The following is a 23091-nucleotide window of genomic DNA, read 5'->3' on the forward strand; positions in this document are numbered from 1 at the left end:
ATTCCACCAAAATGAATTTACCCACAACCTACTTTCTAATAGGTGTTCAAAGAAAATCTTGAAAAGTTTTTCAAAAGGAGCAGCATTTGCTGCATCTTTTTTTTTGTTTTAAACTCTAGAATACCAAAATTAACATGATTTCCTGGCTCTGTGTTTCCTACCCAGAGTAGTTTTAAATGAAATACAGCATATAGAGACTTGTTCATAATTTCCTGCTCTTTCACTGATTTAATATTTCTAGGAAAGAAAACAAATGTTTTAATGCCTGAGGGTCTTATTTATAAAATAGAGGAAAAGGAAGAAACATGTGTTGAGTAAAGCCAGGTTGTCCTGAGGGCATGATTGCTACAGCTTTCCAAAAGAGAAAGTGATACTTAAAAAAAGTAATTTCCCAATATTTCCCCCAGACTAAAACCTTGCAATGCAGATGAACTCTGAACCGAGACTCTTTGCATCTCATTTTCTCATTAGGTTTTTATTACAGCCAACAAAACTTTCAAAGGTGAATTACTTCCCTTCTCAAGGGTTCACTAGACTCCCATAATGTCTGTGCAAATTAAAATAGTGAAATGGTTTTTAACCAAGCTTTGGGGATTAGGAAAAAGGAAAAAGGAAGGAGCACTAGGGCCTTCTCATCCCTCTGCTAACCAAAGTGTGGTTTTTCCAGTCCTTTTTCTTTCCTATTAAAAAACAGAAATGCCACTTGCCTTGAAACTCCACTTAAAATCATATAAAGAGTTCTCTTTTAAGTTCTCTTGACATACAAGTCACTTCCACAAGAAATGTAGACAAATTAGTCTTAAACCCAAGGCTCAGAGAGGACGCAGTGTAGTAAACAAATGCTTTAAACTGTCATGGTATTGAGACCTGACATCTACTCCGTGTACCTAGGCCAGAAGCACCAACATAAAAACTAGCGATTTTGTTTTAACACAAAAGGTTGAAAAATGTTTTGCTTAATACCCTTATATTATGCCACTCATTTATAGGAGCTATTTAATGTTCACTATGTATCAGACATAAGACTGGATCTTGCCCTCAGAGAACTTACAATTTAGTTGGGAAGCCAAAGGTTAAGATTTTTTTTTAAAAAGGACTAGTAGGAGACAATGTGATTAAGTGTTAAACAATGTGATACAGATGCTAAGTGACCTGGGAGATTAGAGGAAGAGAAAGATTACTGAAGGTTGGGACTGTCAAGAGCATATATTTTCAGTAAACTCTCAAAATGACGCCAAATGTAAAAGTTGCTATAATGGCTGCTAATTTATAATTTTAAAGCATTTACATGATTCACCATTGCTTTCTAACTAGTAGCTGTTCAAAAGGGTATATGGAACAGTTGAACATAAAAGGAGATACATCTTTAGAATCTCCCTGGATTTGCTAATGAGGGGAAAAGACAGACGTACTTTTCTGTTGGAAAACAGACACAAGAATTAAGGAGATTTTGAATAGGGAATATGAGATTTAACAAACAGAAATACAGAACTCTAGCTGTAATTTTTGGTCTGGGTTTTTGTTTCCATTAAACATTTTTCTTTATAAATTCTAAGTTTTGAATTGAGTCAGGCTCAAAAAAATTTTTTTTTAACTTTTAAAAATCTATTTTCACAATCTATTGTCCTTAAGAAAAGTGTACACGAGGTAGAAGTTATAGTCTCAAGGCAATGAGAATTTTCTAATTCCTAAAAATGATGAGGTGGGAGGGGGTGTGGGAGACATTTAGCCTCCTTTGAAATTGAGGCATCTGTCTGCACAGCAACTTGTCTTTTGAAATTACGAAACTTCAAGCGTGCATTTATAATCTCGGTCTTAAAATGCTTTTTATAAGTAGTTTAGCAAAGATCCTGGTCTCTTTGTGTTTCTTACCTTTTTTAGTCTTTGCAATGCAGACAGTTTGAGCTAAATTAGATTTGTTATAATAGAGTTTAAACTGCTATAATAGAGACATGTCTCATCTTGTATTTTGAATAAGTTTAGAAAAGTTTAGAGAATTGTAGTAAGCAATTTTTTCTCCGTACTTGATTGTGTCCTGGGTCTTCCCAAGAAATGTCAGTTATTTCCCCAATTCTAAAAAGAGGGACTCTTTCGTAACAGTTGTACAACCAGGCAAAAGAGCACACTCTCGTGTTTCCTTAAGGGGAGGAAACTTGTGATAATGTGAGATAATTAAATTTAGCTTTAGAAAAGTCTTCTTGGAAACCTTCTAATCAAGACTTCAGCTTTCTGAGTGTGTGTGCGCTTTATTTGTCAATTCTTCCTGGTCCCCGTATTGCATTTCTAATGAAAGTGAACTGACCAAGCGGGTAAGTGGTCTAAGAAGCAAAACAAAGCCAGCAAACAGGCTTCTAGTGCGCCAAGATTAATCAATATTCCAGAAACCTCGGGCTTCCCCCCTCCTTTCCTGTGGTGTTTTCGTTTTTCCCCACTCCCCTTTCCCGGGCGCAGACTCCACCCCTTTTCTTAAGTTGCCCTGATAGTAATTTGCAGTTTCAGAGCACATGCACGCCTCGCTCGCTGCGTTTGGTTGCTCCGCTCTACCTGCTGAGAATTCACCTTGTCATTGCCTGGGGTATCTTCCACCCGTTACAAAATCAGAAAAGGTAAGTCTAACGTCCTGTATTCTTGCGGGGCTTAATTTCTCATTCCGTTTCTCTGCCGGTGGATCCTGTTTCCCAAGCAGAGGAGTAGCGAGAGTAAAAGCTAGCCATTTTGGTAGATTAAGTCCACGTTAGTAATTTAATGCAATGAGCGGCGTGGTGTCTATTTACGCTGTGTCCTCTCTTAATTTGGAGTTGAGTCATTCAGGGTGGATTGGGGGCAGACTGTGGCTCCAGCTCTAGAAAAGAATCAAGGCTGAGCTGGTCTGTATAAAAGTGACTGGTAAAGGGAATCAGAAATTAGTAGAAGAAAAGAAAATCTGATCTCTCGCGTCTCCCCTTTTTTTGCTTCTCCCTAAACTTTTCATCTGCTGTGAAGCCTTAAACAAGTTGTAGGTCTTAGTATCACTGACCCCAACTTGCAATTTTATTTAAAAGTCAAAACTGTTAAGACAAATCTTTTTCTCTCCGCTCTTGGATTTGCCAAAAGCTCCGGAGGAGTCCCCTGCTTTCTGGTTACCTCCCCCACGGACGCACACGCTGGCTGTTCGCGTGGCCAGATACACAAGTCTACAGGCAGGACTAATTTTTACTTGGATTTATCATGGGAAAGATTATGGATTCGAAATCTTGTAAAAACAGCAGGAGGAATCCCTTGATCTTTCAAAACAGCTGATTTCCACCCAGGAGAGATTTACTTAGAGATCTTTGAATAACCTAGGAGCACTTTAAAGAAACTAGAAACCACACACTGTAATGTTTGGAATGAAAATTGGATTCGGCTCATCTGTTCTCGAAATCTTAAATTTTAAAATACTGAGAAGTCGCTGAGAGTTTCCTCAGAAGACTCCAGCATGTGTACCACAAAGGCAAATGCTACTTTGTACTTCTATTTGCGACAGAAATGAAAATGAACTATGATTTCAGATAATACACAAATGTGCCCAACCCACTTTGCTTATTTCACACACAAAAAATTTAGAAGTTATTATGTGAAATAGTCAGAAGTATTTCCCAAGTCCTGTGGGTAGTTCTGTTCCTTTCATAAGCATATTTACTGGTTGATATTATCAGGGTTTTTTTTTTTTTCCTTAATGAAGAAAATAGTTCCTTTATTATATATAACAGAAAGCTCTGACTGTGAAATCTCAATATCTTAATTCATTTTATTGACCTGGTTATGCCTTTGCCATGTATACGACAGAAGCCATTAAGTAATTATTGAGCACTTCCTGTGCATTCAATTCAATTGGATATTTATTAAGGATGCACACGGTGCAAACAGAGCGCTCGGCTAGGTTCTGGGGGATTCAGTGGGGGTGGGGGTGCCCCGCGACACCCAGCTTTGATGAACCCTTTTATAGCTTTTCTGGAGAGGGAAAGACACATTTTTTAAAATGTTAACACAACCTTCTGCTCCTATTCTGAATTTATGCACATGTCTCACACGTGATCGAGGAAAGGATGCACAGTCTAGCCTTGAGACCTGGCATTGCGGCTCTCCAGCCCTCGATTCCTGTTGAGATGATGCGGTTTGGCAACAGCTTCCCCTGCAGTGGGGCAGCCCTGATTTCTCACCCCTGGATGCTGTAACGCTCCTCTTTCTCTCCTGTCTAGTTGGGTTCTTTAACACCAAAGACGACTGGCTTTCTGGGGCTGATTCTGTGACACTGAAGTGTGAAGAAGAGACACTCTAGAGAAGTAAAATATGACTAAAAACAATGGAGAAGAGGCCAGGTTGGGAGGCAGGATGGAGAGATTCCAGCAAGGAGTCCGCAAACGCACACTCTTGGCCAAGAAGAAAGTGCAGAACATCACAAAGGAGGATGTTAAAAGTTACCTATTTCGGAATGCTTTTGTGCTGCTCACTGTCACCGCAGTCATTGTGGGTAAGTCATTTTATAACAACCAAAAAAAAAAAAAACTGGATCTTGTTTCTGTGGGGCCTCTGATTGTCTGGGAATATTATCAGATGAACTGCTTGTAGATATTCAGAATGATAGCCCAGGCTTTTCTCTGAATTTGTAAGTTTTTTTTCCATTAAATGAATGACTGTTTGGAACAATATATGTAAGCACATGGGGATCCAAAAGAAGCATCATTAGGCATTCTGCAAATCAATGAATTGTGTGGAGAAGGAAAATAAATGTTTTTGCAGCTCAATAATAGGATAAAAGAGGATAATTGAATCATTAGGCCTGAGTAGTTAAATAACAATAAAAACAAGCAAGATTTGGCCAAAATATGATGATTATACAATGTCACTTTCACTTAAAACTAATTTACACAATTAGTACACCCAAAATGAGACGCAGGCCCCTAACAGTAATTATATTCTAACTGGTGCTGACTTGAAGCTGAGTATCAACACTTGGATGTAGATGTTTGTGCACTCTCTCATCCAGTGACAGGAGAAGGTAAACTGGGGAAAATGTGAACCCAGACCTCTCATTCATTGCCTCTAAGCGCCTTTCATAAAGGGCTATACCTTTTTGGAACCATTTCGGCCTCTTGCTAATTTAGCATTGTTGACGGCAGTCTGTCCAAATAAAACATGGTTTTGTTTGATTTATTGTCATCTAAAGTTACAGTTCATTACTTGTGGGTGGCATTAATCCTTCTTTAAAATATAGCTGAAAAAAACGACTTGCTTGGAATTTTTGACTGAACCAACATAGAAATCCTTAGGCTGGTAAACAAATAAGCCAATGCCATGTTGTAAAAAAAAATAAAATGTGCTATAATTGAAATTTCTATTAATCTGCCACAAAAAAAAAAGACATTTGTATACAGATTTAATCTCTACCTTGGAGTTCGCCAAGACCTCCATCAAATATGATAGGTAATGACAATAAAAACTAAGAAAATTCTGTAGTAAATACTATTATAATTTTATTTTAATAAATAGGATTCTTAGATTTCAGACAAATAGGAATACAGTAGAAGAGTAGTTTGTCACAAGACTTTAGATATATTCTGTTTCAACCTCTTTGGCTCCTTTTAGTAATTATTGGTGATGAATGACTTTTCAATTAGCTTTAGAGATGTTCGAAGAGAAAGTGTCCTGATTGACTCAGAGAAGTAATGGCTTTCTTTAGGAGGTGCCCTGGTTTGAATACCTTCCTGGAAGAAGTATTTCAGTATGTTTCATTGTTTTGGAACTTGATGTAAAATGCGATACTCTCACCTCATTTTTTGTTTCAATTACAAAGATTGTCAAGCCAAGCAATAGCCTAATAATAGTGAACGTTTATGTAATACTACGGCTACTTTCTGGGTGTTTGCATATATTAGCTCACTTAATCCTTAAACAAGCTATGAAGGCAGTGGGTAGGTATGATTACTCTCTTCATTTTGTAGTTGAGGAAACTGAGCATGGAAAGATTAAGCAATTTGTCTGAAGTCATGCAGCTGGTAAATGCTAGAGCTGGAAGTCAAACTCAGGCTGTCTCGTTCCAGAGGCCATTCTCAACCACTCTGCCATCCTACCTCTGCTCTCTTGACTAGTTGACATCCTCTGAGAGAGGCCAGGAAGAAAAATGCTGCTATGCCTTGGTAGAGGCCAATTACTAAGCAATGTTAGATGCATGCACACAGCATTGTCATTTTGCTATATGATTTACCCAGTTAAACTCAGCAGAAAACGTGTAATTCTCCTACAAATGATTAAGCCACATCCCTCTCATCCATTTAACAAATACCCATTTATTTCGCAAACTTATACATATAATAGAGCTCAGTGATACTGGAGTATGTTTGGAAAGATGCAGAGACGCTTATTCAAAATGGTGTTCTAAACATAAGAGTTCAATTTCTAGGACAGAAATATTTCAGTTGAAGAATAGAGAAATGGAAAGTGATAAAACTTGAACATGGAAAGCAGATGATGGAGAAGGAAGTTCCTAAGTGATTACAAAGAAATAACATCTCTAATAGAAGGAGATAATGCCAGGACTTAAGAGTCCGTTTTCTCTATGAGTTCTGGGATCGTTTCCTGGCCCAATGAGGACTTCCTAAGATTTGTGAGAACTGTGATGAGTTGGCTAAGCTGGGGTAGATAAATTGGCAGGAGGCCCTCAGGGTTGGCTTTACTAATGGAAACTGAGGAGGTAGAAGTAACAAGAAGAAGGCACTAACAAAGAAACCAATAAAAAGAGCTCATTGACAGTCAGAGAGACCACTGAGTCTACACCAAATACTTGGAATCGCAATTTAGTAGCAAATAGATTAAGGAGAGCGGGAAGAACCATTCAGTTATCTCTTGGTGCCTCTTACATTGAGGGCCCAGTGAAAACAAAGACTCATTTAGCTTGTTACTGGGTACCATGTTTACATCAACCCTAAAAGAAATAATGGGGAAAGCGTATGTCTGGATATCAGCTCTCTAATTTATTTGCCTCAGCATAAGGAAAAACTAGAAAGATGCTAGGAAGGAAGAAGAAAATAGTTGTTTTCACCAAAGATGAGATGAGAAGAAAGAACTATAGCTATTACAAAATTTTCAGTTTCTTAGCTTTTGATTACTTTTACTTAAAAAGACTGAAAAAAATGTATATATTGGGGTGAATTTTTTTGTTAAATCAGTTTTCTTTGTCTTTTTGAAATAAAATAAGCATGCAGTTAGTATGTGAAAGAAGGAACTAGAAAAATATAGAAGAGGAGTAGAGACATGTGTATCCATATTTTCAAAATAAAGCACAGAATTGCAAATATTTCAGTACCAATTTCTCCATGAACACAGGCATAGAATCATGTGTGCAATGTGATGTTTTTTCTATGCTATGACATTTCTAATGTCATTTCTAAGCAACATCAAAGTCTGAAAGCACTAGGCTGCAAAGCCAGTGTAACAGGAGCAGGTTAACAACCTGGGAGAAGGAGTGCCAAGTCCTAAGTCCCTTTAAGATGGGTCATCACTAAAGCACTAGATGAAGTGTCTTCCGGGGCTACTGCAGACATCTGTCTGACAAAAACCACACTGAGAAGAGTGGTTGCTGTCTTTCTTCCTCCAGGAAGCACTTTCTCATGTCAAACTGTGGTAAGTTGTGTTAGAGTGACCTCAGACATCTCACTGAGAGAAAGGAAAACCCTTTGTCACATTCAAGTTACAGAATGACACTCTTCCCATGTCCAGGGAATGAATAGCACAAATGAAAATGAAATCTCAGTTCAAAGAATTATGAAGAAATGGATCGTAAGATCAGCTTCAAGGGGAGGGAATCTGTAAATAGAATTGTATAGAGGTAGGTGGTGGCTTTACCTAAGGGAGTTTGCAAACACAGCGACTAACACCTTTCTCTGCTATTGGTCTTGACACACACACACACACACACACACACATACACACACAAAGTTAATGTTTAGGTTGTTCTTAATATGGCTTAGAAAGACACTGGTGACTTTTCAGGAAAGAAAACATACTGACTAAATGTGTGAAAAGCATTTCTCACCATTCCCTAGTACTCTTCGGCAATAAATTTAAATCACACTGAAATTCAACTTGACTGGATGACATCTCTAAAAAGATACACAAGAAACTGGTTGTTGTGACTGCCTGTTGGCGTAAGAGCTGATGTCTGGGGGTGGGATGGAAGGAATATTACTTTCCTCTAAGTAACTTATTACATAGTTCAAATGCATTTTACCACATTCACATATTACCCATTGTTATCTATTATCTGCTAAATAAATAAGTTATTATTTTTTAAAGATTCAAGGGAGAGGAGGGTATAGCTCAGTGGTAAAGTGTGTGCTTAGCATGCACCAGGTCCGGGGTTCCATCGCCAGTACTTACTCTAAAAATAATAAATAAACCTAATTACCACCCCCAAAAAATTTTTTTTAAAATATTCAATGCTATTCAGCAATTTAACAAATATCGGATGTTATGTATCTGACCCTGTTCTATGCAGTGGGCAGTCTCTGCTCTCGGATCATTTAGTAGGAGAGATGGATGAAATAATGAGATGACAAAGAAATACATGAGGTTCAGAGGTGGTAACAGGAAAGTTTGTAACATCTTTTTAAATGAGACTGTTGCGTATACTGTTCTATATCAGATATGATGTCTTCCTGCATTGGCACTTTAGAGGTTCTACATTCTTATTAACAACCACTTTTGGATCCCTAGCTGTACCATGTGAAAAAGCTTTTTAAGTGTGGCTTTTGGTGAAGGATAGATCTGGACTCATGTGCCAGCTGTGTTTAATCGCCATATGACCCTAAAGAAGGTGTTTAATTGCTCTGAGCTTCAGTTTCCTCATCTATTGTTACATGTGTGATATACATTTGTGAACACTGACATGGTGCCAAGCAGTGCTGTAAGTAATGTTATATGTAATTAGCTTTATTTAATCCTCACAACAAGCCAGAGAGGGAGCTATTTTTATTCTCATTTTATAGATCAGGAAACTGAAGCTCAGATACTTTATCCCACAGCTGATGATTTTGATCGAGATTCAAATCCAACCTTCCAGCTCCAAGGTCATACTCTTATCCACCACAGTATTCTGGGTGCTGGCCCCTGCTCTCAGGAAATGCCCATTCTCATTACAGCAGTTAGCTAATGATGTGAACTGACACGTCAATAGGAGGGGTGGAAAGGAGAGGTTGAATTGAGAACTCATTACAAGGGTCACTCCTGAGTCCTGGTGACTGATTGCATGTGAGTTGACAGAGAAGATGGACTGCAGGCCAGTGGTCCAATTTCTGACTTGGGTAACCAAGTGGTGATGATGCTACCAGGAAAGGTAGACCACAGGAAGCAGATGGGGACCGGGGCCTAATAAGTTCCATCTTGGATGTGCGGAGTTGGAGATACGGTTGCCGCTGCAGTGGAGAAAGTGCAAGAGGTTCAATGTAAACAGATTTGGAAGGTAGTCTTACCATCCCCAGATGCAATGAGGACAGCTTCTGCCTTTGAATGTAAATGAATAACGATCAAAGAATCAGGTTAAGTGAGTCTATTCCCAGAGCAGTATTAAGTCTAGGGCTCTTCTTTATGACTAGAAGCAATCATCTCCCAGAACTGCAGCGGTGGTGTTCTGAGCCTCGGACACTTAACGCAATATCTAGCAGAGTCAGTTAGCTCAGCCAGACAGGCTCATCAGTGCGGGTAACTATCAGCTGCTGCACCGAAGTCACCGCTGGTGGGACCAAATGAGCCAACTGCTCGAGTCAGTGTGGTGCCCACGCCGGCATCTTTCAGCTTCCCAAGCGGCGGGCATCTCCACACAGGTTGAACAATGGGAATCCTGAATGGTGAACAGGTTTCCGGGTTCAGATTTATAGTGTCTTCAACACTCCCTGGAAATCAGGAGAGGGAGCTCAGGAAGCTGGGGGAGGGTGGCTCCCAAGGCAGGCCTTGCCCCGGTGTTATCAGAGCCCAGCTATCTGTTGTCACTCACAGAGGGTCCCCGGGCAGAGGACTGGGAGGGCGGAAAGAGGCCTTCAGAGCTGAGGGGCATTTGGGTTCATGATGCCTTGCTCTGGAGAACTGACACAGTGGGCAGGGGTAAGGACTAGAGTCTGATTTTTCTCTGCTTCTTCTCTCCCCCAGAGGGGCAGAACTACAAACAAATTGTCAGAGACAGCCATAGCAAATCCCTGACCTGTGTTAGACCCCAGCCCTCTCTCCCACCCCCTCCACAAGCCGCCTCCTATCCTGGGGATGTAGTCCAGTGCGGGGTAGGGAAGTGGATTGGAGCCACGGATCCCGAAGTCAGACACTTAGGTTTATGTCCCAGTTCTGGCAAGGAGCCTCTGTTTCTTCATGTGTAAAATAGAACAATTACAACACCTCTCAGCCAAGATTTATATCCAAGTTCTGCCGCTTACGACCATGTAACCTTAAATAATGTCCTTAAATGCTTGGCGAGTAAAATGTCCATAGAATCTGTAAACCCTTCATCTTTGGCTTCTGCCTGTGCTATGGCATCCAGGGGAAATACACACGGGTTGGATGATGCTGATGTGCCAGACACCTGAGACCCAGAGATGAGGGAGGACCGGGGCAGGAAGGGGAGAAGATGGTCACCTGGTTTAGGTCTAGAAGAGGCTTCAATTTCCTTGGCTGGAGAAGAAAGCCAGGAGAATTTTTGGGAGAGACTTAATAGTTGTAAAGGGCTTGGAGAGGCAGAGATGAAAGCCTCGGGATAAGGAACACCATCATTATCTGTCCCTTACCTACTTGCCTCCTGGGCGGGAGCAAAAAGCAATCCCCAGACGGCATTACCACAACACCGACCTCTCAGTGCAGGGAGCGCCTCACAGCAGTTGTCTCTCTGGAAAATGGGAAGCTGCTGAGGAAACGTTTTCCATAAATGTTTTAACATACCCAGTAGTGTATTTTTGTTCATACCACTTGGGACCATTCAGAGAGTTCACCACCTCCCTGGTTTTTCCGTTTTCCCAGCGTTTTGGTGTCTATTGCTCATAAACTGTCACCCCCATCAGGGTGGGGGCCAGCGAGATAAGTGGTTCTAGAAACTTGGGGAAAATGTTACTGGTTTCTAACAGAGATGGTAAAGGTTATTTGGAAGTAGGGGTTAGCAGGTTTAATGCGCTGAGATTATCTCTGGATTTTATTTTGCTCCTGTTTTCTCATTTAATAAAAATAAGCAGGCAATTTCAAATTTGTTTCTCTTTCAAGTAAGTAATCAAGTAAGCAGGTGCGTTCAGAACAATTACCTGCAATAATAGCACCTTCCATTGTTGCAGTGTTCCACTTTACAAAGCACTTGTCCCCTTGCGCTCTGCTCTGTAGCAATGCAAGTCCGTGGCTAGTTCATCCCCCCTTCTGGTTAGCATCTGTGAATGTCTGGAACACAGCTGAGAAAGCACTGAGAGGCTAACAGTGCTGCTTACAGACCCAGCTCTGCCATCAGCTCCCTTTATGATTTAAGACAAATCTCTGGACTTCATATTGCCTCATCAGCAAAGTGTATTTGGACTAATGTCTGCTTCCAACTCCAAAATTCTATTAAAGTCTAAATTGCCTTCTTCTAAAGTCGAATATATGGAATATGATACACAAGTGTCTTCTTTGCAGTCGAAGATGCTGTACAATTGCAAGGACCTTTTCCCCCATATTCACAATCTCCCAACCCGTAATCAGTCTCTCTAATCTAACAAGCAGCTGCCTTCTGCTTTGAATTCTTGATGACCTTCACATTCCTGACCCTGGGTGTGATGACCAATGTTTCTTAAGCAATGTTGCAGGACACAAGTGAGGCACACCTCTGCGGGAGCTACTTCTGCCCTCCCATCTTCTGCTCACCTCTCATAAATCAGAGGATGAAAATTGCGGGCCGTTGTTTTTGCTACAGAGTAAACAAGGTTGTGGAAAGCCTACACTATTTGGAAGAGGCAGCTGGAATTTAAGCACTGTCTTTTCCAAGCCGTACATTCCAGGTGTTCGAGTTCTTGATATTTATGGAACACTAGGGCGCCATCATTCATCAAGTATTTGGCCTGGCAACTACGTGAGCTGTGTCAGTGCTGTGAGATGTGGAAACACAGAGCACGTCAGTGCACAGAGGTTAGCCATTGTGCTCACTGAGGATAAAAATTAGGAAGTTTATGTCAAGCTTTAGTGCTATCAAAATGGCCCAGAGCTTCTTTCCTAGACCAAGAATATTCTCAGCACTATGGCCAGTCAACAGGTGTGTTCAGGTGGTCTTGGAACCGAAAAGAGAGGAATAAAACCCCCAAAACCAGATGAAGGAAGAGATACCCTTGCTGAGTCAAGATATAAGGTGGGGGAAAGGCCCTCCTTTTTCTCTGTGTTTCTTATCAGAGATTTGAAGGTAAATTTAGGAGCAGTGAGTTGAAAGGTACACTTAAGTTCTGAATTTCAAGACTGAGCTCCTGTCTCCCGAGAGGACAACTTCATTCTTCTTGTCCCGAAAGAGACTTTTCCAGTTCTCCAATAGTGATTCCAGGCCACAAACGGCTGCTGCTTCCCAGAGAGAAAACAGTGGGCTATTAGTGAGAGACCGTTCTATTCAGAATCTTGTAAGACGAAGCTCATTTGTCCCTAATGAGAGTAAAGATAGACAATTGCTGCCCTTCTCTCTTCAGTGACACATTGCATCACTGGAAATTCCATCTTTAAAGTAAGTCAAGCGAAACCCCAGGGCTACATGTGCCTGCCACTGTCTTAAATGTGTTGAGTGTGAAGGAAATTACATCTTTTAAGAGACTGCCTATGAGCCAAGTTGTTTTTTATTACGTATTTATTTTTGTCTCCTTAGATTTGCTTTTTTAAGGCAAATGAAGTAGCCCGGTACACAGAGCTGAGACTCAGTAAACTTGCCAGGGCTTTGCAAGTTCTGGCATCAGGAAGCTTTACACAACATTGTGATGGATGCAGAGAGAGCCTACCTTAGCCGAGGGGTGTACTCTGTGGGTTTTCAGCTTTGGTATCCCTGTAACTCCGAGGGCTAATTGGAGCAGCACATGAGCCTATAATGACTGTGTTCAGAGTTTTTTTAGATTTACCTCCTTGTCTCCAGAAAAAGAGGCATTTGGTCAGAAAGTGACCCACTCACTAGAAATCTGAGCAGAACTGGTGTCCCTCCTCTCCATGGCCCAAATTAAGTGAACTCATTGTTAAAGCAAATTAAAGCAGATTGAGGTGAAACCAACCCAGACCCAAAATGACTTTTTAGAAAGATCCAGGCATCTAGCAAAAAAAGATGGAAAATAGAATTCAGTCAGATTTTTTAAAATTGTGGGCCATTTCTGTCTGTGTGTTTGTTATCCTACTTATGGACTAAATCTACTTGTCCAAAGTCAAAAAGGACAAAAGGATATAAAAGGAAAGTGTCCGACCCACCCAGGTCTCCCAGGGTTCAGTTTACATCGTTATCAGTTTCTTCTGTGCCTTTGGAGATATTTTACGAGTATAAAAATAAATTAACATTTATTCTCTCTTTTTTTTTTTTTTTGCAATTTTCACTTTACAATATTCCTGGAGTTTATCGTTCCTTCCTGGCACATGAAGAGCCTGCTCATTTTCTCTTGGGGATGCATTGTATGGGGGTACTATAATTTATTTAAGCATTTCCCAACTGATGGACGACAACCTGTTTCCAACAACCTGTTTCCAGTCCTTCGATACCATTTTTCAAATGGGCATAGTGAATAATCTTGGATAAAAGTTATTTCACCCTGGTAAGACATATCTGTGGGATACATCCCTAGAAGTGAAATTGATGAGACTATGGGTATATATTTTCATGATTTTGATTATTACCACTAATTTGTATCCCATAGAAGTTGTAGCAATTTACTCTCCCAAACTGTGAGATTTAAAAGAGAGTTTGCCCCAGTACTGCTACTGCCACAGGTAAAGATGAGTGGACTTTGCAGTTTGTGTGGCTAGCAAGTGAATGACACAGTTTGCACAGAGGGAGCCTGGAAAATTTAAAATGTTTCGTTTCCTGCTCACTCACAGCTATATATATATAATATATTATATATATAAAAATATATTTTATTGTTTAAATAATATATATAATAAATAATTAATATATAATAAATTTTATATATATATATAACCAGAAGGGAAGGCAACAGATTCTGGTGTTTTTAGTTAATATTTCTAAAGTAAAAAGAAATATATATATACAACTGAATCACTATGCTGTACACCAGAAACTAACACAACATTATAAATTAACTAAAAATAAATAAATAAAATAGAAGATGCTTTAAATGACAATGGATTGGACATGTAAAAAGCCTGCATGATTATTTATCAATTAGATTACCATTTTAAGAAGAAAGCACCAGGCTTTTCAGAACTCCGGGGTTCCTCTGATACAGTCGTCTCTCGGTGTTGCCCACCACGTGGAGGGGAGTCTGCATCAGCACCCTGCTCGGTCTTCAGTCACCCAGGGCTGATTTTCTGGGCACCGCTGGTGGAGCAAGGCTGGAACAGGTATTTCCCACCTCCAGCAACAGGAAATACCAAAGGACAAAAGAATGAGCCAAGCCAGGGCCCAAATCTCTGAAGGATGTGGGAACAGGAGTGGGGGAGGGTTGCAAGGTTTGCCTCAAACGCAGAATAGCTCCTCATCAGGAAATGCCTGGAAGTTTGGGCTGAACAAAAGACCAGGGACCAAAAGACCTCTTAGGCAGGTAAATTTGCCATTATGCCCTTGCCCTCTTTATAAAAACAGGCTATGGAACTTTATTCTAGTCACTTCAGCAGGCTGGCATGAGAAAGGCCTACGACATTTCCAAAGTGGGCCACGATCTAGCCAAGTTCTGAAATAGAAACTTTGGTTCGATCTCTCAGATAATTATTCATTGAGTACCTGCCATTAAAACCACAAGGGCCACGCTGATAAAGCATTTTATGACTTATTACAAGCTTTCATAGGTATTATCAAGGACTTTAGGATTCGTTAGAAGAAACAGGATGAATTCATATAAAGCACCTAAGATTTATAATGCTTTTGGTTTACATGTTCTTTTAAACTCAGAACATTTAGCTGAGAATATTAAACTTCAAGAAGATCTTAGATACTGCCTTTCTGATCTATGTCTCTCATTTTTCAGATTAAAAAAAAGGAGGGGGGAGGCAAGGATTTGATTTGAAAATGTGAGCTGTGAAAATAGGTAGATCTAAGTTTGCACTGCATTTTGCCAACATCACTTACTGACCATGTCATCTTAGTCAAATGGCTTATTTTTTCTGGGGCTTAGTCTTCTTGTCTATAGGATGGTGATGTTAAGTTCTGTAGTTTTGCTATGAAGTCATTTAAATAAAGTATCTACTAACATAATTTACTGGCAGCATCAGGCCCAGAATCCTCATCTCTGACTCTCAAGTCCATGATCTGTCTACAGCATCATACCTGCTTTCCTGCATACTGAAAAAAAAACCCAGTCTTGTCAGAGAATTAGGGATCGAGAGCTATCACTCTTAGTTTGTGAATCTAGAAACCATAGTTTAGTCAAGAACCAGTTTCCCAAATCATAAGAGAAATCACAGTTTGGAAGAAAGGGGCTGTTTCTAAGGGTAGACACCTGTGTTCACAGAGTGCAGTAGGGAATCAGATTCCCTGGAGAGCTAAGCGATTGCTCTGTTCAGGGAAGGACTTTGCAGGTCAGACAAACTCCTACCCAACCTATGCAGCTCACTTGGTGTGGGTGGGAACTGTGACCTTGCTCTTAACCAGTAGAACGTGACAAAGGTGACGCCACTCCTGTGATTTTTGTTCCATCATGCGTTAGACTGTTGTAACCTTGAGGGAAAGCAGTGCTAGCTTTTTTGTTTGTGTGTTTGTTTCTTTTTTTAAATAAATATTTTTATTTACTTATTTTGGTCTGAGGTAGGAAGGTAATTAGGTCTATTTATTTATATTTTTAGAGGAGGTACTGGGGATTGAACCCAGGACCTTGTGCATGCGAAGCATGTGCTCTACCACTTAAGCTACACCCTCCCCACTGTGTGTTTGTTTCTTTGCTACAAAAATGAAAAGCTGCTAGCGGGGAAATAGTAGTATCTTGTCACATAAAGTCAGTGGTGCACTGTCAACAAAAATATGTGATACTGTTGTATCCTTGAGACATCTTGCATACAGGTAGACAGCCTGGCCTCCTTTCTGGCTAAAGATCTACAGGCCACGCTGTTTCTGGGCAGGAGTTTGAATGTGCTTTGACTGGTTTGCTGTGTAAATGCTAGAAGAGCTGGTTGGCATTTGGTAGTTTCCTTATGGTTGGCCTTAGAATGTGAGGTCTTTCAAGACCAAGGCCACTACTATTTTTAAATTCTCCTTTGACATCTGAGCTGTTGGGCATCATCCCTTTTTCTGGAGAATTCTGCAGTGTGAGTAATAATTCTAGAAGGCTTTGGTCTACCAATCTGTTCATGACAGACGATGCAGGTAAAGCAGGGACCTTAGTAAAATTTTACTATTTTAAACGCCAACATCCAGCAAAAGTTAAATTGAGTGATTAGGCCTAAATTTTACTTCAGATTGTACCTTTTTCTTTTATTCATAAGCTTCTTAATATTTTCAATAGTTTTTTCAAATTAGATATGGATCAAATTTTTAAAACAGGTCTTTAGCTTTTAACCTGTGTGTGTTTGGCTTTCAAAAGCAAGCCAGTGAGGTGCTCTTTCTGAGGCTACAGTGTGCACATTGTGCCTTAGTTTAGAAGATAAAGTGATATTTAATCTTCCAAAGAAGTTTTTGTTGTATAGAATCCCCAGGGGAAACAGTGAACCCCTGAAGGTCTTCCTATTTGAGCTTTCCACGTTAGGAAAGAGAAAGTATTTAAGTAAACATGTATCTTTGTTCATATCATTCAACCAGCACAGTTAATTTTGATCACCGTAGATATTTTTGTGAAGATATTTCCTAGATTCTAGAAATCTGGTTAATGTGCTACAACAGGAATGCTGTAAGACTGTTGGCCGATGCTATACAGTGTAAGCTTGTTGTCTGTCTGTTTTATGTACAGAAACATGCTGTTGCACCAGAGACTGACACAACATTGTAAACTGATGATACTTTAATAAAAAATAAAATAAAAATTAAAAAAATTTAAAAGACACTAAAAAATAAATTAATAAAAAAGACCATTGGCCGAGACAGCAATCCTGATACTGCTCGTGACATCTATGTATTATCTGATGTCACCAAGATGCCAACTTTGCAGTTTGCTTCACCTCTAACAAATCCTGTTAGGAAGTTATTCTGGTTTTTATTGTTATTTTTGCAGAGTAATCAATACTAAAGGATCTTTTCTTCTGCACTGAAGGTCTGGTGCAGAGTAATCAATACTAAAGGATCTTTTCTTCTGCACTGAAGGTCTGGTGGCCATTAGTTCTCGGAATATCAATCAATGTGCTTACGTAAGTGCCCACTAATGGGACTCAGCTCTGCAGAGGCAGTGAGCTGCTTGACCAAAGGGACGCAGGCCTCCCCCCACCCCTCTCCCTCTAAGTGGTCTTAAGGGCATCGTGGAGGGGGCTCTGAGAAGTCTGCATGAGGCTGTGAGGGAGGCCCTTTTCATTGCTGGGCTCTGTAATCAGAAACCTGAACTGCTTACCCCAAAAATCAGTCTTCACATTCAGAGTATTTCCTCTTGATTTGATGCTGATAACTGACCTTACCATACTGGCTTCACCTCTAACGCTGCCTGCCCCAGCAGAAAGCTGAAGAAAAAAAATGTCTTGTTTTTTAATGCAAATTCTGAATACTACATATTATTATTAATTTAATTTTTGCAGCAGGGGAAGGTAATTAGATTTATCTGTTTAGTTTTTTACATTCTATTTTTTATTTTTATTTTCTTATTGAAGTACAGTCAATTATAACGTGTCAATTTCTGATGTACAGCACAATGTCCCAGTCATGTATATACATACATATATTCGTTTTCATTAAAAATGTCTTTTGTCTATTCATTCAACAAATGAATTGAAAAAAGGTAGATGTTGACTTCATTAAGTAAAATCCACAAAAATCCTTCTTCAGCTTAAGCTCTGCATTTAGTTAACGTAATTCAAAATAGAATGAAAAGGTAGATAAAATATTGTATACTAACAGGCTCTTGAAATTAGTACTGTGACTACCTAGAAGCCGTGAGTACAACAGAGTGGGTGGAGGTCTGGGCCCTGGAGCCGGACAGGCTGGGTGTGAAGTCCACCTCAGTCACCCAGCTGGCTCTGTGAAGAGCTTGACCCGGGTCTGTGTTGACTGTGGCCCCAGCTTGTACAGCTTTGTGATTCTGGTCAGTAACCTACGTTCTCAGTGGCTGCTTCCTCATCTGTGACATGGGTAACAGCAGTCCTGGCCTCCATGGCATCTGTGCTTGTGAGAACCTGGTGTCTTGCCTGTGCTCAGGACTGCTAGATGTTGTCGTTAAGCATGGGAACCTGAAGCATGTTTTCATCTAATGCCTCTCCCACCCTTGTTGCTGACAGTTACCAAGGATTAAAATGTACTCAGTGGAGAGAAAAGGCAGGCTACTTTAATAAGTTCTAAGTAAGTTTAGTTAAATCATTCCATAAAAAGGGATTTGGTGTTACTGTTTTAAACAGTGACTTGATACTAATAACCGTACTGTGAGATCCTCAAAAATAAGAGGACCTGTGGAAAGTTCCAAGATGTGCTGGGTGCCTCTGGGACATCTCTAGCAGGTCCAAGATTAGTACCCAAGTGCTTCTACAATGTAGTGGGCCAGAGATGCTGAAGACCCAAGGCCAGGCTATAGGGTATGTTTGTGTTTGAGAGACATTAAAGTGTAGTAGAAAGAGAACTGGCTTTTGTTTAGAATCCCTCAGGTCAACCACTTGCTTTGTAACCTTGAGCAAGTTAACTAACTTCTGAGCATCTTTAAAATAAATATGATAATGCCCATCTCATAAAGCTGTGATGAGGATCACCTCACCATTAACACATAGTAAGAGCTCAATAAACATTGACTTCCCCCAACATAATCTCTTTCCCGAGAAGAGAAATAGCTTACTTAGTAAATCCAGAGGTAGTAAACAGACGAAAGCATAGTCAGGGACAAAACTGATTCAAAGTGTACTTGCAGTGTGCTATCACTCTACGCAACTCCTCTATTCAAAGCATGTGACCTAATGCTATCCCTTACAAATAAATGATATCACCTTTCTGCTGTTACTACTGTAAATAAGAGCTTTTCAAAAATGGGGCTTCCATGTTGGAGAGGGTAAGGAAGCAGGGATATTCTAGAGTAGCTGATGCCAGGACTACACTTCCCAGCAAGGCTAGCTTGTTGACTGGAAAGAGACAGATGAAAAATACCACCACTTCTTGAGATTTTGCCTCCTTGACTTCTTTCTGTTGCCCTGTTAGACATCTGTTTAGCGTATTGGAGAGTTAAGAGGCATCGTCATTCACATATTGCCCAAAATTCATTCACTGAGCTGACTTGCTTCCCCTCCTAACACCTAGATGAAAATTGGTTGCACCAAATAAATGTGGGGTTTCATGGGGGAAGGGAAGAGAAGGTACATGGAGAACTCAAGGAGAGAAAGAGGCTGGGGACAGCTGATGTGGTTGTAAGAGGGGAGTACAGTCAGTATTGGCAAAGGTTCAACTTTGGAAAATAGGATCCAATGTACCTAGTATTAGAAAGAATAATCCCTTCCTTTGTCTACAGTGGCTTGTCTCTTGCCCCTAGAACCTGTGTTGGTAGAGCAGCTATTCTGCCAATTTGTTCTAAATTATAACTTAAATAGATATTTCTGGACTAGCCAGGGGCATACTCACCCTTAGAAATATTGTTGTATGTGAGTAAATACATTTCTAAAGACAATCAACTTAGGAATGAACTTGTAAAACCAAGCCTGCTCTGAAATTGTTATTTGAAGGGTATCTAAAATTCCTATGAACTTGGTATGGTCAAATTCCAAAAGACCAAAATGAGTTTCTTGTGTTTACTGTCCATATTTTTTGTTATAATTGAGTAACCAATGTTTAAATGCAGTTAAATAAAAGCCAGGAAGCATAATCAACTCCAATAAAAATATATTTGATTGAAAGTAAACTGTATAAATATTTATTTGTTTACTTACACACATTATAAGGAGATGCACTTATTTTAATGTGACTTGACCTTTATATGAACACGCAGGAAAGAACCAGATATAATTCCTGTGTGCTGTTAATACTGCTGTGTTGAATAATGCATGCTGAAAATTGAAATTAAATGCCTCACCCCAAACTGAGTTCCAGGAAGATTAAAGATTCAATATTTTAAAACCAAGCAAACTATCAAAAAAGCAAAAATGTAATAAAGATTTATCAAACATGAGAGGGTGAAGGGAATTAAAGTTTACAACTCTTGAAGAAATCATCTAATAAAGAAGATGTGTAGACATTACTTTTATAAAATGCAGAACACCTGTACATTTTAAGTGATAATGTATGGCAAGCAAATTAGAAAAATGTTATAGCAAATATTATTTTAAGTATAGGCAAAGGGTAATTATCTTTATTTAAAGAATCTATATGAAATATATACACACATATGCAAACTTTTAACCATTAGGATTTAGTAAATGATTAGAGAAAATGCAATTAGGAAAAATGGTCAATATCATTAGATGTTAAATAAATTCAAACAAGAACAAAAAGAAACATACATATTATTTACTCATCTCATTCACAAACTTTGCTTCTTTTAATAATTTTTTGGATAATATTCTGCTCCTAGAGATAGGAAATAAAGCCTTCTCATTCACGAATGGGACATTAAACTGTTGGCCAACCCATTGGGAAGGCAATTTGACAGCATGGATTGAGGCAGTAATATGCTTTATTTTTCTTTTCCTTCCAGTTTTATTAGATATAATTGACATACATCACTGTGTAAATGTAAGGGGTCCAGCATGATTTGACTTAACATACATCACAGAATGACCATCACAATAAGTTTAGTGAACATCCATCATCTTACAGATTAAAGAAATAGAAAAAAAAAATTGTTTTCCTTGTGATGAGAACTCTTAAGATTCACTCCCTTAACAACTTTCATATATAATGTACAGCAGTGTTAATTGTATTTATCATGCTGTACCTTATACCCTAGTACTTACTTATCATGTAACTGGAAGTGTGTACCTTTTGACTGCCTTCATCTAATTCCCCCTCCTCCCACATCCCAACTCCAACAACCATAATTCTGATCTCTTTTTCTATGAGTTTGCTTTTGAAGTATTATTGACCTACAACAAACACTATGGTAGTGCCTGGTATAAAACATGGTGATTCAATATTTCTATACATTTCAAAATGATCCTCATGATAAGTCTAGTTACCATGTCATGCTACAAAGATATTACATAATTATGCCTATGCTCCCCACATTGTACATTTCATACCCATGACTCATTTATTTTGTAACCGAAAGTTTATACCACTCAATCTCCCTCACCTATTTCTCTCTTCCCACTACCTGGTAGTCAGATTCTTTAATGCACTGGTTCCCTTTCTCTAAACTACACAAAACCAAATATCCCTAGGTAAAAAATATCCTTCATATATTCATTATGGTGTTATTCATAAAAGTAAAAAATGCTAAACAGCTTAGTGTTCAAAAAAAGATACAGAGTAAATTTTGATACAATCATTGGATCTGATATCATGAGGCTTAAAAAGCTCTTTATTGTGACCATATATGGAAAAGTATATCCCGTGTGATTTCTGTATATTTAACTCTGTTTGGGAACATTCTAGAAAGAAACTCTCAAAAGCACTAAAATTGTGTCTTTGCTCTACTGAAGAGGCAGGAAGTGTGAAAGGTAGTCAAGAATGTGAGATTGAGTCCAAACATCCTGGGTTTCAATCCCAGCTCTGCCACTTGAGTAGCTATTTGACTTTGATATGGAAGAGCTATTGGAATCGCGCAAGTTTTAAATTCACTACGATTAGATTTCTGTCAGCATATTGGTGGTAAAATAATACCTACGTCCTAGGGTTTTTGTGAGGATTAAATATACTAATACAAGTAAAGCACTAACAATAATGCCTGGCAAATAGTAAGAGCTCAGTCAGCATTAGCTATTTGCTATTTAAAAACCAATATAAAAGACTTTTGCCTCCACTTTTCTACATTTTCCAAATCAACTTTTCTCTCCCGAATATATTACTGTTACATTGGGAAAAAGCAATACATTTTTTCTGAAGGTCCTGTAAACAGGGTCAGCTGGATTTTCTAGTTAAATAGATTCAGCTCTATTGGAATATAATGGTATGTAATCAAAGAATGGATACTTCATGTTGCTGGGACCCAAGAATTGAAACTGGAATTGCAGTGACGATTGAAATGAACTTTGTGTTCCATTTCATAAGTTAGGATGGTTCAATGTCCTTAAAGGACTGCTTGCTTCCTTTGGAAAAATTTGTGTCTGCACAGTATTCTCTCCCCTTTCCTAACCTCTAGCTTCTAGACAACTCAGCACTTCTCTATAACTCACATGTTTTAGTAACAGCAAGGCAAAGTTTTTGAAAATATTTATGATAATGGAATAAGCAAATTTGGAGGGCAAGGAAAGTTGATTAGGGAAAGGGAGTAAATTTATTCAATACATTCATTAATTACCAAACATTTCAAAAGGCATCATGCATAATTTGGTTTATGTATAAAATTACGATTTAAAACTATTTTTTAAAGTTCCAGGAGCAGAATCAAATTAAGGGGAAAATTGCTCTCTCTTTCCCCTATTTTCCCTTAAGTTTTATGGGGAAAAAAAACTCTCTGTTAATTTTGGAGTCTTCTCTTGCCAGCAACTAGCAAGTCTGTACAATTCAGTTGCCAAGGCAATATCATGACCATGTAGACAGAAAGTGTGGTGTGCAGACAGGGAGATGATGAAAACGAATTAATAATGTGAACAAGAAGAGTTTTTTCAATTGGAAAAATAAAATTACACCACCCCTTTTCACCCTTTGTAAGTGGCTGCACTAGGAGTTCTAACATCTGTTGTTACAAA

At 39.1% G+C, this 23091-nt stretch overlaps 1 protein-coding gene across 1 annotated transcript in view; it reads left to right on the forward strand.

The window, feature by feature from the left end:
• The first annotated feature begins 2483 nt into the window (after positions 1 to 2483).
• SLC1A3 (solute carrier family 1 member 3) overlaps positions 2484 to 23091 on the forward strand; it is a 74210-nt gene continuing 53602 nt past the window's right edge. The window contains exons 1-2 of the mRNA XM_010977587.3: positions 2484 to 2606; positions 4221 to 4492. Coding sequence (XP_010975889.1) covers positions 4312 to 4492 — 181 coding nt within the window. The 5' untranslated portion in view covers positions 2484 to 2606; positions 4221 to 4311. The remainder of the gene's footprint in view (positions 2607 to 4220; positions 4493 to 23091) is intronic.

Source organism: Camelus dromedarius, chromosome 3 (genome assembly GCF_036321535.1).
Source record: "Camelus dromedarius isolate mCamDro1 chromosome 3, mCamDro1.pat, whole genome shotgun sequence".
Taxonomy (NCBI): domain Eukaryota; kingdom Metazoa; phylum Chordata; class Mammalia; order Artiodactyla; family Camelidae; genus Camelus; species Camelus dromedarius.